The 19,281-nt window shown below is 44.5% G+C and overlaps 2 protein-coding genes across 4 annotated transcripts; one reads left to right on the forward strand and one right to left on the reverse strand.

Moving 5' to 3' along the window:
- Positions 1-3: 3 nt before the first annotated feature.
- trak2 (trafficking protein, kinesin binding 2) lies at positions 4-10,176 on the forward strand. 3 transcript variants are annotated; one of them, XM_037274411.1, is made up of 16 exons: positions 4-175; positions 1,544-1,675; positions 1,783-1,974; positions 3,222-3,281; positions 4,027-4,103; positions 4,191-4,307; positions 4,419-4,634; positions 4,705-4,783; positions 5,315-5,445; positions 5,549-5,623; positions 5,709-5,846; positions 5,918-5,997; positions 6,205-6,345; positions 6,411-7,144; positions 7,406-7,505; positions 7,913-10,176. In XM_037274411.1, exons 1-16 carry the CDS (start codon positions 19-21, stop codon positions 8,622-8,624), a joined length of 3,141 nt encoding a protein of 1,046 aa, XP_037130306.1. In that variant the 5' UTR covers positions 4-18; the 3' UTR covers positions 8,625-10,176. The 3 variants fall into 3 exon arrangements, with proteins under 3 accessions (XP_037130306.1, XP_037130316.1, XP_037130323.1); XM_037274421.1 differs by lacking the exon at positions 3,222-3,281; XM_037274428.1 differs by lacking the exons at positions 4-175; positions 1,544-1,675; positions 3,222-3,281 and adding an exon at positions 3,032-3,072 and having other exon boundaries at positions 1,843-1,974.
- Positions 10,177-10,261: 85 nt separating this feature from the next.
- On the reverse strand, positions 10,262-16,029 carry trim25l (tripartite motif containing 25, like). Its single transcript, XM_037274453.1, has 16 exons — positions 15,116-16,029; positions 14,579-14,674; positions 13,813-14,046; positions 13,566-13,725; positions 13,334-13,366; positions 13,210-13,242; positions 13,087-13,137; positions 12,947-13,003; positions 12,838-12,879; positions 12,711-12,770; positions 12,173-12,352; positions 11,980-12,060; positions 11,859-11,894; positions 11,716-11,784; positions 11,248-11,313; positions 10,262-10,948 (listed from the first exon to the last, which is right to left on the reverse strand). Exons 1-16 carry the CDS (start codon positions 15,950-15,952, stop codon positions 10,374-10,376), a joined length of 2,610 nt encoding a protein of 869 aa, XP_037130348.1. The 5' UTR covers positions 15,953-16,029; the 3' UTR covers positions 10,262-10,373.
- Between the last annotated feature and the right edge of the window lie 3,252 nt (positions 16,030-19,281).

Here is a 19,281-nt window from a genome sequence, read left to right on the forward strand (position 1 = left end):
GATGACCGTCGCGTAGTGATGACATCATGGTATGCGCCGTCGCAGTTAAATGTCGCATGCTCCGCTCCTCCCCCACTTCCTCTCTTGGTGTTTGGCATTTCTTGTCGAGAGCGACGTTCCTGGCAATCTCTTGGTACCCGTCATTCCTCATGTCGCAGAATCATATCGACAAAGGGTAAGGCCGCGTTTAAATCATATATTACAGATCGAGCATGGACTTATTATTTTTACTTGTGACTTATTTTCGTGCGTGCAAATGAATCTGTCATCATCGCCCATCCAAGCAAAAACGATTTCTAATGCATAAAAACGACGAATGCATATGTTTGAAGGGAAAGGAGATGAACAGTTTAGTATCCATCAACTCACCCAACTGTAACATTGGTACAGAATCGCAATGTGTTAGCGGTGACAGTGGCTAACGAAGGGCTAGCATCATTGTGTTGAATAGTTTAGTATCGTATTTCACATTCATGGACACCTGTTTGGTTGTTTGCGCCGCACTGGTCCAATTATTCTATTGTTATTATACTTATCTATTTATTAGAGTCAAGTAAATGAGTTTTTGTTATTTCTGAGATGACTTGATTGTGGGTTCCCCGAGTTCCGCCTCCTACGCAAATTCAAATAGATACTTCATTAAACCCCAATGAGAAATTCCAGCCCAATGAGAAATGTTGGTTTTGATTGCAGCCCAAATTGCAAATATCGTAAAAATCATATGAAAATGGCTGCAATTCAAGCAAATGTCAATTTGAATGTGACTCATGGGATGACTAAGACACTCGATGGCCCAACATCATCACTAGCTCTTTTAAACGGGACAAGAAGAAAGCTCAACATTGTTTGCTGGACTGAAGTTGCTCAAATTACCTTTAACTATATGGTATTGCTAATAATGGAATTTATTTTTGTGAAGACATGATCATGTTACTGATTTTTCAATCATATCAACAAATCAAATAATGAAACAGCCATGTTTCCAGTTTCAACATTCCTAGAAATTTGCAACCTCTCCATTTCAACATTCTTAGGAATTTACAACATCCCATCACTGATGAGGTCTTTTTAGAAAAGGCCTGTAGGTTACTCGTGTCCTTGGCAGCAACCCGGTTTCCATGGGCAACATGATGGTGACCCCTGGTCTACAGATAGTGCCAAAACTAATGTGCCCTGAGGTTTCTTATTCGTGCAGCTATTCATTAGTCAGTCAAATTGACAGATGTAATTGATGGGTCACAACAGTATAGTCCTTCAAAACATGGCTGCAGCATTTGTAGTATGCGTCACATCAATCTGCCAAACACTTTCAGGCACCCTTCTCTTATGTAAGCTTTTCCCAAGGATTTGCAATCTCTCACTTACTCTCTGTCTGTCTCTCTCGTGCACGCACAGACACGTGTTCATGTGCGTGTGTCTGGCCACAAGGTCAATGTTGCTTTTCACGTGTTCTTCAGGAAGGGTATCTTTCTTTTCAACAAAATATCACTTCAGTTGTAATGTCATGATTTCATGTTAGAAGTAACAACAACTCTTTCTGCAGATAACGATGTGAGGCCATCATCCATCACTCTTGGGTCAGGATGTGATGTGACCTCGCACCACCCTCCTCTTCCAAACATGTTTGAAGTCAAACCGCGAGCCGTGGCGAAGAAGGAGTCTAGCACCGAGACAGGTGCGCATGTGGTAGAATTTTGTATCATTCACCTCCATCTACGGGTCTGGAGCGCCAAGTTACTATCGATGACATCATATCCTGACGTCATGTCTTGTAACACACAGACGAGGGCCTGGGGAGCAGCAGCAGGAACCACGGCTCCAGCTCAGTGGGTTCCTGTTCGGTGGAATCGGGGTCGTTCTACTTGTCAGACAGCCAGGACTGGGTGCTTTCCCCAAGCTGCTCTCCAGATGAAGGCCCCGCCCAGCACACCGCAATCTCCCCCATGCTGGCGGAGGAGACGTTCCGGTACATGGGTAAGCATGTCTGTATTTTAAAATCATTTTGTGTCAGATAGAAAAGAATGCACAAAACAATCATATGTGAAATCATCTTTGCCCACTGATATGAAAAGAAATGGCATTAATCCATTGTATAATTCGAATAGGAATCCAACAAAAATGTAAAGTATTTGACTTTTTAAGAACATATAGTCACAGTTGTGCTGTGTGTGTACACGCTTAAAAAATGTTGCATGAACTGTCCTGACTGTATTTCTGCGTAACCCCGGCAGGCAGATGCAGCTAAAAATAGATGCTGCTTTAAACACTATATTAGGGATTTGTGTGCATGTGTGTGTTTGTGTCCACTCCACTGGACACGTGAGGGTTCTCATTTCACTTAATGTACATCCCCTTTAATTCCAATCACGGGAATTACACCGGATCTGACTCAGTCTGCACATGGGTGTCACATGTTGGCTTTGACATTATCCACTTTTACAGCTGCAGATTGGGTTAATGATCACTGTAGCATATAGGGCTGCAACAATTAATTAAACTACTTTGAAAAAAATCTAAGCAAACGTTTCCCAAGGATAATTTTGCTACATGGACTAATGTTACAGCAGTCACTCATACACAAACTGCCTTTGAAAACCATACACACTCAAAGTCACAGATACTACATCAGAACAGGAAGATGGCGACTCCAAGTGGACAAAAAAAATGACCCGCACCCCAACAGGCACATTGTCATATTTAAAAATGCAAAATACATTTTTATCCAATTTGTCAATTAATCAATGGGATAATCTGTAAAAAGCTTGATTTTTACAAATATTTGATAGGAGAAGGAATGTAATCCTATGTAAGTCAGATTGTTTTTACACTGAGCTTGGTTGCAGTTCAGTGTTTTTCGTCCATAGGTCAGAGTTCACCTTGGATTACAGCACCATCTGGTTTGCTTGAAAAACACCTCTCTGTACTTTGGAGATATGTCGTTCTCCAAATGAATATGAAGCACACCTGTTCAATAAGATGGTCTATTGGTCTCCTGGCCGATTGAATAGATTTGCATCTTGTTTTCAAACAGGTAAAAGGCAGCACGGCGCACAGCTGGTGACGCACACTCAGGTGCTCGATGTAGATCGACGCGTAGCACTAACACGTTGACTGGATTTACGACGTTTCCGCTTCCCCTCTGCATTTCCTCTTTGCTCTGCGTCAATGTTTTTAGCATTCTGCTCTTTTTTTATCCCCTTCTTTTTTCTCTTTCTTACTAGCATATCTCTCTTTGGACAACCCCTCTCACTCCCAACCTGCCTCCCACAACTTCTCCCAAGGTATCTTTCTGGACCGACTTGATTAGCGTTAGCGTGAGGTGTAGTAGGGGACTTTGGTGTGGCTTTCACATCTGCTTTTCACGTGCTTCCTAATTTTGTTTTCAAAAGTTGTCAAATCAGTCTGGTGCTGTCATCGTTCTGTGTAACGTGTCACAAGATGACCACCAGCAACTACTCTACATGTACATGGGCATGTTTTAGAAGCATGCCAATATGGCATGTGTGCCCATCTCTAAGATATGGCAAAGTGCGATTGAAGGATTATGATTTCTAGCTGCATTTTGCTGTCAAATGACATTTGGGCAACACAAGCCTTGGCCATTCCAACGTCCGATTGTGCTACTATTTACTATTCTTCGTATTCAAGTTTCCACTCCACAGCAGGAATTGCTGCATCACTCTGCACACAACAACACAGCAAACTAACAACTGTATGACACATTAAAATTTCAAATAGTATGGTAAAAGTAATTCTGTGAAACGTTATCACTGTTTATCATAACTTAAAACATAAACGGGACCAAATATCAGTGAAGTCGACAATGGATATCATTTTTTTGGCAACGGGCTAATTCATGTTGCTTGTGGTCAAACTTTTCTTAAGCGCTGACATGTTACACAAGTGTGTCTGTTAGTTCTTGTCAGATGTTCTGAATGCATACATAATGCATGCACCTTGCTACATGATACTATGCCAGTGCCATTTGTTGAGATGTTCCTCCAAATGATCCCAATGTATTGTCAGTCCTCAGTTCTGATCGTGCGGAGCAGATGACCAAGACGTACAATGACATCGAAGTGGTCACTCACCTACTGGCTGAGGTTGGCATCGTGCCGTCATTTTGATTCCCACTCATGTCCGCATCGGATCATTCCCTTGATCCTGTGTCTTTTGTTATCACTGTCCAGCGCGACAGAGACCTGGAGCTGGCGGCTCGGATCGGGCAGTCTCTTCTACAGAGGAACCACCTGCTACAAAAGCGTAATGAAGCTGTGGAGGAGCAGCTAGCACAGACCCTGGACCAGGTAGCTTGAAGTTAAATGCTTCAGCAGATTCAGTAAAAAGTTAATTTTGATATCCTTGTATTTCAAAACAACGCAATGTGAAGTCACTCAATAACCTTGCTCCATGACCAGGTTCACCAGCTGCAGCATGAGCTCGGTAAGAAGGACGAGTTGCTGCGCATGGTGGCCAATGCCTCGGAGGAGTGCGAGGCAGACAACGGCGTATCGACCCCGCCGAAGCAGCCTCAGTTAGCCGGTGGAAATGCCACTGCCGCGCTCAGCCAGCTGGAGTCGATGCAATGTAAGCTGCAGGAGCTCGAGGAGGAGAACTTGGCTCTGAGGTCTGAGGTTGGTGGCAAATCAGGACTTGAGTGTTCATGTGGAGTTGGGCAAGCATTAACATTGCAACTTATCCTAGGCCTGCCAGCTGAAGAGGGACACCATCACCTATGAGGAGAAGGAACAAAGACTTGTGAGCGACTGTGTCAAGGAGCTCCGTGAGTCGCCTTGATGTGATCGAATTTTTGGGGGGATATTATAGAAATTAATAGTGGCTTTGAAAAATGAATGGACATTGAAAAATCAAAACATTCTACCCACTGATTTGAACTGTAGCCAAGCAAGTGATTTTTTTTTGTTCTGTTACCATGAGTTTCTCCCACTCAGTACTATAAATATCTGCTAAAATTGCTACCATTATTTCTCTTAACAAGTAGATTGTTCCCATTTTTAGAAAAATAAACTTGAACGTCAACTAAAAATAAATTCAGCCCTCACAATGTTAACACATTTTTGAAAAGGTAATTTTAAAAAACTTATTTTACAAACAAGGTTTTATTATAGATATTTTATTTACTTACTCACTCACATCTTGTTTTTTAATCTTATAATTTGATCTTATTTTGGAAAACTGTTTTTCATTGCTCGTTGGTAATTAACCACGCATCATCAAAATAAAAGTCACAATATGACATTGTGAAGACAACAGTGGCGTTTCAGTTCCTGTGTTTTGTGCTCACTCACCTCAGGTCAGTCCAACAGCCAGATGGTGTCTATGACTGACGAACTGTCCCAGAAGAACGAGGAGCTGGTCAGACACCAGGAAGAGATTGCTCAGTTGCTCTCGCAAATTGTTGAGCTGCAACATCGGGTGAAGGAGGTAAGGAACCAGTTTCAATTTGATCATTTGTTCAGCTCTAATGCACACTGTTGCTTTGCTAGCTCAACCAGAAGTCACTAACATTGTCACTATTATCATTAAGCTGGCTTTGGAGAAAGAGGAGCTGAGGATCCACTTACAGGCTTCCAAGGAGGCCCAGAGACAACTCACGGCAGAGGTAGGCACCGTGTCACGCAAAGGCACAGACACCTTTTTGAAGATCTTTTCACTGAGCGGCAAATCGAAATTCTATGCCGACGTAGTTGAACGAGCTGGCAGAGAGGAACGCCGAGTGTGTCGAAATGCTCCACGAGTCCCAGGAGGAGATCAGGGAGCTTCGCGACAAAAACACTCCCCCTTCTGGCATGCGACGGCATCTTTCCTATGGCCTCTACCCGATGGTGAGAGGGCATCTTGTCGAAGAACACGCGGTTCTCATTAACATTATGCTCATGAGGGTGCGCATGCGCAGGATTCGCTGGCTGCAGAGATTGAAGGCACCATGAGGAGAGAATTGTGTGTTGAAGAAGAAAGTGCATGTCAGGACCAAAGGTATGATGGCCACTGTGGTCTAAAATATTCCACATTTGAGTGGGTCGTAGTAATTCCTTCAGAAATTGTGTCTGAAACGCAACTTGGTGTTGCTTAAGTTCAATAATATTCAATAGGTTGTAATAGCAAACCACAAGTGAGCTCACGATAACAGCGTAATTGTGTCAATGCTAATGTTAGTCATTACCAATGGACTTTCCGCTCCAGGATTTCCCAGAAGAGAGTCTTCCAGACCGTGCGCTCCATCAACGCTTCAACATCCCGGCCCCGTTCGGCAACCCCGCCAATTCCCGGTTCTGGACGCAACTCTTTGGTGATGACCGCACAGCCCTTCCCTTCTTCTCAGGGGTAAGACTCAAGTCGATCAAATCAAGCAGGATGGATTTTGATTGATTTTGTTTTCGTGTTTGAAGCGATGAATTGCCAACGGGCCAGCCGGGCTACCCTGGTGGGAATGACCTCACGAAAGCACTGCACCGCCTGTCTCTTCGACGGCAGAACTTCTTGTCGGAGCACCAGTTCTTCAAGGCGGAACGGGAGAAAAAGCTGCAAGGCCTGGCTGGGGCGGAGGCTCACGATGCAGGAAGCGGCTGCAGCTCACCAATGGGCAGTGTGTTCTCCTCCTTTTCCAATCTGTCGGACATCTCTATAGGCTCCGGCATCTTCAGGACCTTCCTGCCAGAGAAGCTTCAGATTGTCAAGCCCATGGAAGGCTCACTGACACTCCATCATTGGCAGCAGCTTGCCAAACCTCACTTGGCCACCATCCTGGACCCGCACCCTGGCGTCGTCACCAAGGGTTTCCGGCCGCTTGCCCAGGATGCCGTTTACCGCTTGAATGACATGGAGGAAGATGAGGCCGGTGAAGCACATCGAGACGAGGAGGCTGGCGTAATGGAGAAAGGCGCAACCGAGCGGGGTAAAGAGGAAGACGAGGAAGAAGGTGGTATTGTCTTCAAAGTGCGCTGCTCATCTACACCAGAGGAGAAGAAAGATAGAAAGCTTTCGAACCCGCCCCTTCCTGCCGCTCCTCTCTCACCATCCCGGCCGCCGTCCGCCACCGGAGTCGCCGAGACATCCTACACATCGTCTCAGTCTGCTCCGAATGTTTCCACAACGACCGTCCAATCCAGCACACCTGTCTCAGGTAAACATCATCATGCAGATCGATCATCATATATTTATTTTATTTCTACATTTTATAGAATCATTCACTATTCACTCGTTGGCCAGGTCCACATAACCGATGAATGATGGTGCTTCACTGTTTATGTAATCAGCCAATTTTAAGAAGATAAATGAATGCAAAACGTTTTACAGGACTTTTGACAATGTAAATGCATGGCCAGCTGGATTACAGAATCAACCCCAGCAGTCAAGATTTCATTTCAGTTTTGTTTGTGTACAGTCCGAAATCCAGTCAAGTGTCAGAGCTCCACTTTCTCCACCTACACTTTCACCACCTGCCGCATCCTACACCCTTGTGATGTCACACAAGTCACTGCAAGGTCAGTCTTCCTTTTCCATATACAGTATTTTATTTCATAAATCGAATGATACTTTTCAAAGGTAGACCCAAAATCTCTTCCTTGATGTTTTGAACAGATCATTTTTCCAAACAAACTGAGGTCTCTGTGTAGAAATATTTTTTGTCCGATTGCTTGATGAAACATTAGGACAGGCAGTTTTATTATGTATTACATTTAATGGATGTCATTGAACATAGAAGACTGGCTGCTTGCGTAGTAGCCACTTCTAAAGGGATAGACTGGGAACCAAACTCAGCCCAAGCGATCAAAGCACCTTAGTTAGATAATCATAATAAGACCATCATCTCCTAAAGAGGAACATTTGAATGTTTATCAAATGATGCCTCACTGAAATGGCCTATAAGGTTTTTTTTTTTACTGTGTAGTTCACAGTCCTCTGTCAATGGCAACACGCCCAGCTCCATGAGGACGGGTCCCAGTACCCCCCTGACTCCCTGCCGACTCAGCCTGGGAGACTTCTTTCCCACCCGGCGTCCCCCTGTGGCCGCCAGCGGTTTGGCCAAGTTGGTCCTGGAGAAAGGCATCTCTGCACAAGTCTCCACAGAAACCCCCCCATCATGTGCCAGATCCACGCCCCCCAAGCCACTCCTCCGCCTTCTTCCGGGCACACCCCCCAACTCGCCGTCGCATTCACCCGGATCCGAGTGCCACCAGCGCTCGGCTGACAATTTCCTGGCATCAAGGCCGGCGGAGTTGTTTCTGCGAGATGTTTATGGCTTGAACCTAGGCCGCTCCCCGCATCCTGACCTACCCAGCCCCTCTCGAGAGAACTCTGCCCGTGGCCCATCCCCGCTTAATGTCAGCCTTCTGGAGAGGCTGCGTCAGATGGGATTTAGCAAGGTACCCCAGGCGTCCGCCACCTTCGTGTCGGCAGGTGGCGGGAGCCTCTTGGATGGTCTGAGGCGCAACCAGAGCCTTCCGGCGATGATCGGCGCACGGGCGGGAAAGCCGACAGGTCAGCCCTTGCCTCCCCCTCACCCCACTTCCCTGGCGCTCCCACCACCAGCTTGGGGAAATCTCAAACAAAGATGCACAAAAGTCACCTCGAATACCCCACCACGTTCGGGTGAATCCTAAAGCGCAGCATTTCCCTTATAATCCACCTTATGTTGCCTGATTTTAACCAGTCCCCCACCCTCTTTTTTGGACTTGATTTTAAAGCACAACAGATTTGAACTGAGTTTTTAATTACCAGCTACCTTTCGGCCATGATTCTATTTATTAAGGCCTTAGTTTTTGTTTGTTTGTGGTACCTTGTCAAAAGGCTCTGTATGTTTTGTAAAGGGGCCCGATATACCACCTGGACTTAAGTATAGGGACGCCGTGTATCGATGCGGCGTAACTTTCATGAGAAAAGAAGGTTTTGCGGATGTGAAAGCGGGTGTTTCAGGGTGTGACACTTTTAGAAATGAAAGTCTCTGTATGTTCATTCATGTTTGAGTCCGGACTTATTACAAGGGCTTCTTCAATCGTGGCCTCAATATAAATTTAGGAATTCTTGTAGAGGGTGTCCCCGAAAATATCCATTTCAAATATGATTGTCTGACAATACACTAGACAAACAAAACGTTCTTTGTCTTTAAGTCGGGAGAAATAAGACACGCGTCTCATTTGCATGAGAATTGTCTGTTATTAGCCCAAACTTTTTAACCACGTAAAAATACTTAGCTCTCCATGTGTTATCTTAATGACCGTTTTTAAGTCATATTGTTACTGGAGTAGTGGGCCAAACAAGGAGGTTTTATTCCTTAAAATGTATAAAACATTATTGTAAGCCGGTATAACATTTGGTTTCAAAGTGACGTTTTTCCCTGTTGTACCACAAGAGGGAGCCTACACACCTCAATTTACAATCACCGTATTAAACTGCCAAATGATAGTGGAACTTTTTAGAGACACCCTGTATATTGACAGTAAAGCCGTTTAGAAGAGAAGAGGATCCTTTGCCAGCTTAATTTGAGTCATTCCCCATCTCTGGCGTCACAACGTGTATAACATTTCCCAATGGACGAAAGTCCCCTCTCCAGCGTTTTTGGATGGCTACATGACATTCTTGCATCCAGGTCCCAGCATGTTTATGGAACCTGGTAAAAGTCTGAACCAGACCAGGCAACTTGGGTATTGTGTGTGGTGAATCAAAATTCTTTTTAAATTATAAGCGGCCTTATATAGAAAGCAGAAGTGTTGCTCTCTTGCCTTGTCGCCACTCTCTGTGTATTATTTGCATGTTTTGTTTTTCAGTCTGTCCAGACTTCCACTGAGTCACTGCACTATGTTGTTTCTATTTAAAGTTTGTTTTTCCTACACTCACCTATCGATGAAAAAGATTCCAGTCACCTTGACTGCGAATATTAGGTGGTCTCCTTTTTTTTTTTTTTTCTTCTTTCAGATCTGGAAGATTACCAAAAGCATGCCATTCTTTTATTTATTTTATTTTTTAATGTAATGTCTTTCGTGTATTTTACCTCGCCATTTTTTAACCCACATGAAATGTTGGTGTGTTTGTAAGACTGAAGGCTTATCTCTAAGATTTATCGTGCTTGGATGTCACTTGACTACAGCTAATCCTGGCTAAAGGTTCTGTAAGCAACAGCTGTTAATTATTTGCCCCCATTTTCCAATAAAGCGACGGAAAAAAAATAATGTTCAGATGTAATTGATGGAAAGATTCACACTGATGAATGTAATGTGGAAAAAAGTATCATCAATTGACATACAGTATGTGTTGAACGATAACTATACAAAATAATCAAATACAGGGGTGTGTAATAATGACACCCCTGTCCTGCTCAACAGGATATAAAACAAATTCTTCGGTATCGACATTCACATGGGACACAGCTTGATGCTGTCAGAGGTGGAACTGAATTGTCCACGTGCAAAATCCAAACCCACCCCGACTCCGCTGCCCACCCCAAAGACTGCATAGAGGGGCTGGGTAAAGTTTGCCCGGAATGTGTGAAGGTGCGTCAGGCTCTCGGCCACGCCGTAGAACCCCAGCGTTCCCTCGGACAAATCCACAAAGATTCCCAGACGGGGGGAGTAGGTGACCGGGATGTCCCTCTTCTCGTTGTCGTGCAGCGCTGAGCAGCAAGTGTCGGAAAGCTCCAGTGTCCACGACTGGGCGTTGTAGCCGATTCCCGCCCTGGCGTCCGAGCCCTTCCTGCTCAGGGATGCGTATGCCACGCCCATGGAGGAGCCTCGGCCTCGCCACTCCACCTCCCAATAGGAACGTTGCGAGTAAACCGGGGTCCCGCACATGACCTGGGTCCAGCCATCAAAACGTTGGGGGGTGTCCGGATAGGCCGCCACTTCCCCTTGCAGGGTGGCCTTGGTGTTGCCCTCGGAGAGAATCAGGCGACGATGGGCGCTGTTTGGATCAAGGGTGAAGTTCACAGAATCTACAGGAGCGAGAGAGAGAGAGAGAAAAAAAAAGTGTCCTTGACTTTCAGTTACTGGTTCGTTGTCTGCACAGTCCATAGAGTGCTAATTGTCCATCCACATTGACATACAAAGGCCTTGACTTGGACTTATTTAACATGGAGTTCAACAAAGAAATTTTCAAGTTTGCAAAAATCCCAATTAGTGGTGAAAATGTCCACACTTTTCTCCACTTGTACAATATCATACAAAGGCATGATGATAGATTTACATAATTTCCAGTGTGGTGGCTCTATTATCAGGTACAAATGAGACTTACATTGCAGGAACTCTTCCCTTGCCCTCAGTTCTGGAGCCTGAAAACTGGCAAGGCTGATTTCTCTTACTGATGGCAGAAAAATATAAAAGATGTCAGCAAAATATGCCCAGATGATGGTGGCCACAATCTAGCTAAACAGATTTTAGGAGTTAGTGGTACAATCATTCATTTCTATGTGCAGAATATTCTTATTATTCGGGTGTGCTGCAGCCTTTTTCAGCTGACTGTACACCCCAGCCAATCGCAGGACCCCAATAGACAAACAACCATTCACACTCATAATCACACTGAATGATAAACGAGCTCAATCAAGCTTGCAAACTCCACAGAGGAAGCTTGAAGCCCGAATTCAATGCCAGAGCCCTTCCAATGTGTGACGGGCGCGTTAACCAGTCGAGCACCACCTACATAAATTCATAATGTAATTACTAACTCATTATAGACAGATTGCTGTGTCATTTCACTCACACGCAGGGAAAGCAGGAGTGTGATTATTGGCAGTGGGGGCGGGTGAGTCCAAGAACAGACCGGGGTTAACTGTAATGACAAAACAGATGGGATCTCATTCAATTGATCAAAGTGGATTCTGGCAAGATATGACTGTATTTGACCTTCTACTGGTGTTTCAGACACGGTTGGCAGCGCCCCTGTTGAAAGAGGAGCGTAACGTTGCATGATTAGGTGTCAACGTTGCATCAACAACAATGAAAGGTGAAGTCTGAGGTCACGTGCCTGCCAACGCTGCGGTCGCTACAGGTGTGTTGCCACGACGCGAGCGGAAAATACTGCTGATTGATGACATGCGACTAAAAGCTGATCAGACAAGACAGGAAAAATATGTACTTCTTGGGTCAAATTTGAAAAGTTTGACTTTTGACAGAAATACAAATGCCATAAATACGAAGAGAACAAAATGATTTTGCACCTCCGGTGGATGCTGGCGCAGGAGCAAGCGTCTGGGTCGGGTTCGGGCTCACTGGTGCGGGAGTGGGCGGAGTAGCAGGGACACCCTGACTCTGACTGGACCTGTTCCACAGAGACGGGGATTCTCTCCGGCTTGGAGTTGGGCTGGGTCTGGGGCTTGGTCTGAGGTTGGCCTCCCGTGCTGTTGACGATGATAACAAAAGTCATCAAATAAAATATTTATTCAGCAGCACTTTTTTAAAATGACTTAATTATGATTTCGTCACTTTAAACCCTAACTCAAAACTCCTAAACCTGACCGTTAACCGTTACCCACCTAACCCCTAACTCTGACACCAACCCTAACAATAACTCTAAGCCTAGTTTGAAACCTTAACCCTTGTTTGAAAGCAATCTGTTTGTTCTTGACTGCATGGTATAAGAAGCATGTAGGACCTGGGCAGATTAGATTGACATAGCAACGCATAGAGGCTGAAATGTGATTGGACTAAAAAAACAAATGAAGACAATAGGCTCTTGAATAAAACTTTCAAACCTACTTGACTCTCTGTCATCTCGGCCCCTTCTGTCCCATGGCCTGGGTGACCTCTGCGCGACCTCTGCAACAGGCACGATCCATCATATTGGCTGTTCTCCCTAACATTTTCAAATGAACAAAACGCTCACCTTGTGACGTGTCTCTGCTCCTCACATCTTGACCTCTAATGCCTGCAATAAAGATTGTTACCGGTTTGAACACCATGAAGCACACAAACACTTTGGTGAATGGCATTACCCAGTCCTCTTCTGTCAGTACTTCGCGACGACGTAACTGAGATACTTGGTGATGACCCTGTGGAGCCATTTGAGTATTTTTTATGTGAATTCGGATGATGACGATCTTTGAACTTGGACAGAAACGGATGAGGGTCATACCTGCCGAACGGTTGTTTGGATTCGCATTTCGTGATCCAAGGGCTGAAAATACTGGAGTGGAAAAAAATGGATTGTGGTCATTGTAATGATGTTGTTGTTTTTAACATGCAGAACACAACTCACATTTTAAGAGGCCACTTCTCTGATTACGATTGGCTGCATGACAACAAAAACACACGATTAGTTCTCTCACCATGTGACTTTTATAGAGGTACAATCCTTTTACATTTAATAATTACATTCTTACCAGCGCCCAGTGTGAATAACGTTGTCTCATTGACTGTAAATAGAGAAAACAAACATGGTTAAAAAAAAAAAATCTGCGGATACGCTGGCTTCTTTACACAGTCCAAAAACATGCATTTAAAAAAATGGATGGATGTCAATTAAAAAATGCATAACTGTTAATGACTATTTTCATTTCCTTTTAAAGTTTAACATTTTGAATCCTGTCCATAAGATGCGTGTTTGATCCAAACCTTTTTTGGTGATATTGCCCAGCTCCAGGTTGCACATGTCCTCCACTCGCTCCCTTAGGTCTAGGATGGCTTCCCGCACAGGCTCAAAGGAAGCGTCAAGGTTGACCTGCACGGCTGGAAGGTCTCCTGACTCGAGTGGACTGCACATGGTGTCATACGTCTGAAAGGAATTGTGCAACTCCGAATCAATTTGGCCTTTTGTAAGCAGAGAATACCATTTTGGCCCTGCAGTAAGTACGCCTCATACCTGCAGGTAGTAGATGTGATCCTGGCATTGAGCTAGGTCCTTCATCTGAGTCTCCCTCCTCTTTAGCGCCTTGATCTCTGCCTCCAGATTATCAGTCACCTCCTGGGCTTGCTCCATCTTCTCTCGGCCGACCTCATCCAGCAACTCTTCTAATAGTTCCTGGAGTCTCTCCACCGAGTGCTGAAGCTCCAACAGCACCTTCTCTGAGTCGCTGTGAACGCGGTCTGCAGAGCGCTGTACGTGAAGCATGTAAGTGCGCCCCATCAAGTATGCTGTCATGTTGGGGAAATTTCAACTTTTACACAAAGTACCGCAACATAAAAGAAATATTTTGCTCAGCATAAGGCATATTTTGAACATTGACACTGCACTTAAATAAAGAAAAAGCCAAAACTATACTTTCGTAAAGATTAAATTAAAATTATATTTAAGTAAAGTTTGGAAATGTAGTGAAAGTAATTATTAAAAAGTTATTGCGCAATCCCTCTATTTACAGTAAATAAATGTCATGCTTTTTGTATTGTTTGTTTTCCCCCAAAATAAGAAAGTTATTTTCTCACAATATATGTCAATAATCGTTTGTGTTCCATGAGTGAGGTTGGTTTTGAAATGCATCCTGTTTTCTCTCTATTTCTTTGGATTTGTGTTAAACACAACATTTAGCTGCCATCTAGAGGCTGAAAGTCAAATTACACCTCAATTAATCAACTTTTTAAAAAAAAGTCTTGCCTCCTAGCGGGAACACTATTACTCTTTCAGATCCTACCTTCATTCCGTCCATCATCTTCTTCATGTCCTTCAGCTCCTGCTGTCTATCTTTGAGCTTCTTCTGATTTTCCGCCTGCATCTCAGAAAGCCCTTTCTGCAGTCGAGGAGTATGATGAATGAACAGGAATGGTGTTAGGAATGGAACCAGGCTGCTGACTATGCAAAAGTCCAGGAGTCTCTAGTCTAATGCAATGATTCTCAAAATATGGTCCTGAAGCCTTAGCTTGAGGGCTTGCATACAATTGTTAAATGATGGTATCAGTTTGAAAAATCATTTGCCAATGGTATGTGGAAGGGCATGCCAATAAAACAAGCATACTAAACCAGTTAGTGCACCCTCCCTTAGCTCCGCCCAACTGACAGCGCTGACATGGCTGACGTGTCATCAAACAAATCTGACATTGTATGTACAATAGGCATACATAAATTCCTATTTTTGCAGAGAACAAAAGGTACATTTTAGGGGAATGAAGGTGTCTTTTCCAAAATGAAATGAATTATCTTGAGTTTGTTCTTTTAAGTTGTTCAGTCTTACCTCTTTGTCCATGCGTTCAGCTTTTGTGGACACGCTCTCGTGGCCTTTGTGCAGGTTGCTCGTGCACAGCCAACAGATGAACACCTTGCATTGGCGACAGAAGAACTCCTGCAGGTACTTGTGCTGAGTGCAGATCTTCTCAGTCAAGTTCCCTGTCGGCGCAATCAGCTCGTGCTCTCTCAGGGCCTTGGTGGTCTGGTGAGGCTTCAGGTGGCTCTCGCAGTACGAACTCATGCACACCACGCAGGTCTTGACCGCTGCCTTCTGCTCTCCTTTGCACAGGTCGCACTGCACAACCGAGGAGGGGAGAAGGTTTTGGGATTTTAATTTGATGCTTTTAGAGACCTCAGATCTTGGGATTCCTCTGCGGAGCTGCTCCACCGCTTCAGCCAGCATGGTGTTTCTGGAAAGCGAGGGCCGAGGGCAGAAAGTCTGACGGCACTGGGGGCAGCTGTAGATACCCTTGGGATCATCCTTGCTCCAGTAGTCCTTAATACAGCCCATGCAGTAGCTGTGCCCGCAGGGGATGGTGACCGGATCGTTCGGGAGATCCAGACACACGGGGCAGTTGAACTGCTCTTCTGTCCACAGTTTATTACTCATGGTCCAACAAGCGAATAGAAAGTGAAAAATGTCGCGGTGGTAGACAACCAGTGAAATCAGGAGTTCCTCGCAGTCACAGGAGGAAATATCAAGTCGGTTGAAAGGGCGAGAGCAGGGAGGGGCTTGAGCCACCAGGCAGGTCGAGCGGGTACAAACGGGTGTCGGTGGAAAAACTGTGACATAGGTGAAGGAAGCAGTAAATCCTTTCATTGTGTCTGTGAGCCAGAGAGACATATTGTGAGGTTGAATTTTAGATTGAAATTCCTGTAGAATCAATTCAGAGATTTGTTTTTAAATACACTATTCACATTTGAAGATAATAGTAGAAAATGTGCAAAGATTGAGAAAAAAACGACATGCAGGGAGAGATAGTTTAGTGAGGTGAAGGATTTTTTTTCTTTTTTTTTTGTAGGCTAACCCGACAGAAAACTTGGGCTTTAGGCTGGCGTCGTTGCATAGAACATCTCGTTATCACAGTTCGGAAAGATCCAGCTCAAACACATAAGACCCCTTTTCACACTGCGCTTGATTTTCTTTGTGTTCACTGCAGGGCAACACTCAGTTTTCTGGTGCAAGCTTGCTCATATTTAATAATGCTTGCATAGCCGCCAACCAGGAAGTAACAGGAAGGCTTTTCCTGCTTTGATGCTGTTACCATTCTGAAATCATTCGGCCAGCTTCTCTCTAGTTGAATGCTTCTGATATCACCATGACGTTGGTATCGAATGTAACAATTTTAAATTCAAGGTGACCTACTCTCACGTCACTCCTTTCTTGTGCCTTGGCAATAAATATACAATCAATGGATGTATCAAAGTCAACTTGCACCTTGCTTAGTGCAATGGGAAAAGGCCTGAGGAGAGGAGCATCTATTTTTCCAGGTGAGAGTAGGCAAGTTGAGTTTTTCAGTTCATATGACTTCAACCAGTAGGTGTCGGTAATGCGCATTGAAGCTGGTGCCACCTCGCCGTAAAACAAAACGAAGAAGAAAATGACGTAACTTCCTGTTCACGAACGAGTCGTGGATTGCATTTCCCGTTCACCGACTGAACGGATCTGTGAGTGAACTTTATTGCATGCAGGGATGCGCCGTTATGCAACAACGGGGAGATTATGCTTCTCTTTGGGTAATCTTGATTTTATAACACTTATAGTAGTTTTTAAATAACGTGTATGCATATATACGCCTAAATATTGTTATCCAATATATCTACTGCAATTTCATGTTAGATTGCTGGTTTGAAATTTCCTTGTATTATTATTATTTTAATAAACATTAAAACCTGTTAAAACTTGTCTGGTGTTTTATTCCTTGTTTTTATTTTTTAGGGGAATGAAAACAAAAATCTGACATTTGGTTAACTGCTTTATATGACAATATGTATATGTGTTTTACGTTGTGTAATATGTGTTGGTGTCCCCCAAAATAAAGAGCAAGTAGTCAAATACACATTCTTGACATGTACATAAAATGCATAAAGTTATAAGGTACACCTGAAAATGGTGGTGTACCTAATGGAGTGTCCGCGTGACGTCACAGATCAACCAGCCAATCAGGAGGTGGGGGTGAGGGCGGGTGTGGCACTTTTCACTTTCACTTAAGCTAATGAAGTGGCCTGCGATTAGGTACACCTCATGGACACTTCAATAAGTACACTACACGAGGTAAAAAAAATGAATAAATAATTAAAGGGTTAATTGCACAATAAAAGCACAGTTGGGTATATTCTCACACCTGGGATCGAACCAAGTTCTTACGGTGCAAGAGCCCGTGTCACTAACCAGTCGGCTATTTCGACCTGGCAACCCATGGTCATCTGCACTGTTTTGTACTAGTGACGTGCATTCCAGTTAAGTGAATTGAATCTTTAGAATCGGTACCTATTGTAGTGTCCATGAGGTGTACCTAACAACAGGCCACTTTATTAGGGAAATATCATGGTCAAAGGTCACAGGTGTCAAGCTCTAGTCCTCGGGGCCGCGTTCCAACATGTTTCCCAAGTGACCCTCGTTAAGTGCACCTGCGTGAAAAGTTTTAGCCACTTTCACGTTCTGCAGGAGCTAAAACTTTTCACGCAGGTGCACTTAACGAGGGAATCACATGGACACTTCATTAGGTACACCGCCATTTTCAAGTGTACCTAATAACAGGCCACTTTATTAGGGAGCTATCGTGGTCAAAGGTCACAGGTGTCAAGCTCTAGTCCTCGGGGCCGCGTTCCAACATGTTTCCCAAGTGACCCTCGTTAAGTGCACCTGCGTGAAAAGTTTTAGCCACTTTCACGTTCTGCAGGAGCTAAAACTTTTCACGCAGGTGCACTTAACGAGGGAATCACATGGACACTCCATTAGGTACACCGCCATTTTCAAGTGTACCTAATAACAGGCCACTTTATTAGGGAGCTATCGTGGTCAAAGGTCACAGGTGTCAAGCTCTAGTCCTCGGGGCCGCGTTCCAACATGTTTCCCAAGTGACCCTCGTTAAGTGCACCTGCGTGAAAAGTTTTAGCCACTTTCACGTTCTGCAGGAGCTAAAACTTTTCACGCAGGTGCACTTAACGAGGGAATCACACGGACACTCCATTAGGTACACCGCCATTTTCAAGTGTACCTAATAACAGGCCACTTTATTTGGGAGCTATCATGGTCAAAGGTCACAGGTGTCAAGCTCTAGTCCTCGGGGCCGCGTTCCAACATGTTTCCCAAGTGACCCTCGTTAAGTGCACCTGCGTGAAAAGTTTTAGCCACTTTCACGTTCTGCAGGAGCTAAAACTTTTCACGCAGGTGCACTTAACGAGGGAATCACACGGACACTCCATTAGGTACACCGCCATTTTCAAGTGTACCTAATAACAGGCCACTTTATTTGGGAGCTATCATGGTCAAAGGTCACAGGTGTCAAGCTCTAGTCCTCGGGGCCGCGTTCCAACATGTTTCCCAAGTGACCCTCGTTAAGTGCACCTGCGTGAAAAGTTTTAGCCACTTTCACGTTCTGCAGGAGCTAAAACTTTTCACGCAGGTGCACTTAACGAGGGAATCACATGGACACTCCATTAGGTACACCGCCATTTTCAAGTGTACCTAATAACAGGCCACTTTATTAGGGAGCTATCGTGGTTGTTGGAACGCGGCCCCGAGGACTAGAGCTTGACACCTGTGACCTTTGACCACGATAGCTCCCTAATAAAGTGGCCTGTTATTAGGTACACTTGAAAATGGCGGTGTACCTAATGGAGTGTCCATGTGATTCCCTCGTTAAGTGCACCTGCGTGAAAAGTTTTAGCTCCTGCAGAACGTGAAAGTGGCTAAAACTTTTCACGCAGGTGCACTTAACGAGGGTCACTTGGGAAACATGTTGGAACGCGGCCCCGAGGACTAGAGCTTGACACCTGTGACCTTTGGCCATGATAGCTCCCTAATAAAGTGGCCTGTTATTAGGTACACTTGAAAATGGCGGTGTACCTAATGGAGTGTCCATGTGATTCCCTCGTTAAGTGCACCTGCGTGAAAAGTTTTAGCTCCTGCAGAACGTGAAAGTGGCTAAAACTTTTCACGCAGGTGCA

Source organism: Syngnathus acus, chromosome 2, assembly GCF_901709675.1.
Source record: "Syngnathus acus chromosome 2, fSynAcu1.2, whole genome shotgun sequence".
Lineage (NCBI taxonomy): Eukaryota > Metazoa > Chordata > Actinopteri > Syngnathiformes > Syngnathidae > Syngnathus > Syngnathus acus.

What these genes read in the sequence shown, in the direction of transcription:
- trak2 (XM_037274411.1), top strand. Translation starts at nt 19, where the DNA reads ATGACATCATGGTATGCGCCGTCGCAGTTAAATGTCGCATGCTCCGCT. An exon ending in CAGAATCATATCGACAAAGG is followed by an intron (nt 176 to 1,543) that starts GTAAGGCCGCGT and finishes CTCTTTCTGCAG; the next exon opens with ATAACGATGTGAGGCCATCA. An exon ending in CTCCCACAACTTCTCCCAAG is followed by an intron (nt 3,282 to 4,026) that starts GTATCTTTCTGG and finishes ATGTATTGTCAG; the next exon opens with TCCTCAGTTCTGATCGTGCG.
- trim25l (XM_037274453.1), bottom strand. Translation starts at nt 15,952, where the DNA reads ATGTCTCTCTGGCTCACAGACACAATGAAAGGATTTACTGCTTCCTTC. An exon ending in GGGCAATATCACCAAAAAAG is followed by an intron (nt 13,367 to 13,565) that starts GTTTGGATCAAA and finishes CTCTATTTACAG; the next exon opens with TCAATGAGACAACGTTATTC. An exon ending in GAGAAGTGGCCTCTTAAAAT is followed by an intron (nt 13,138 to 13,209) that starts GTGAGTTGTGTT and finishes TTTCCACTCCAG; the next exon opens with TATTTTCAGCCCTTGGATCA.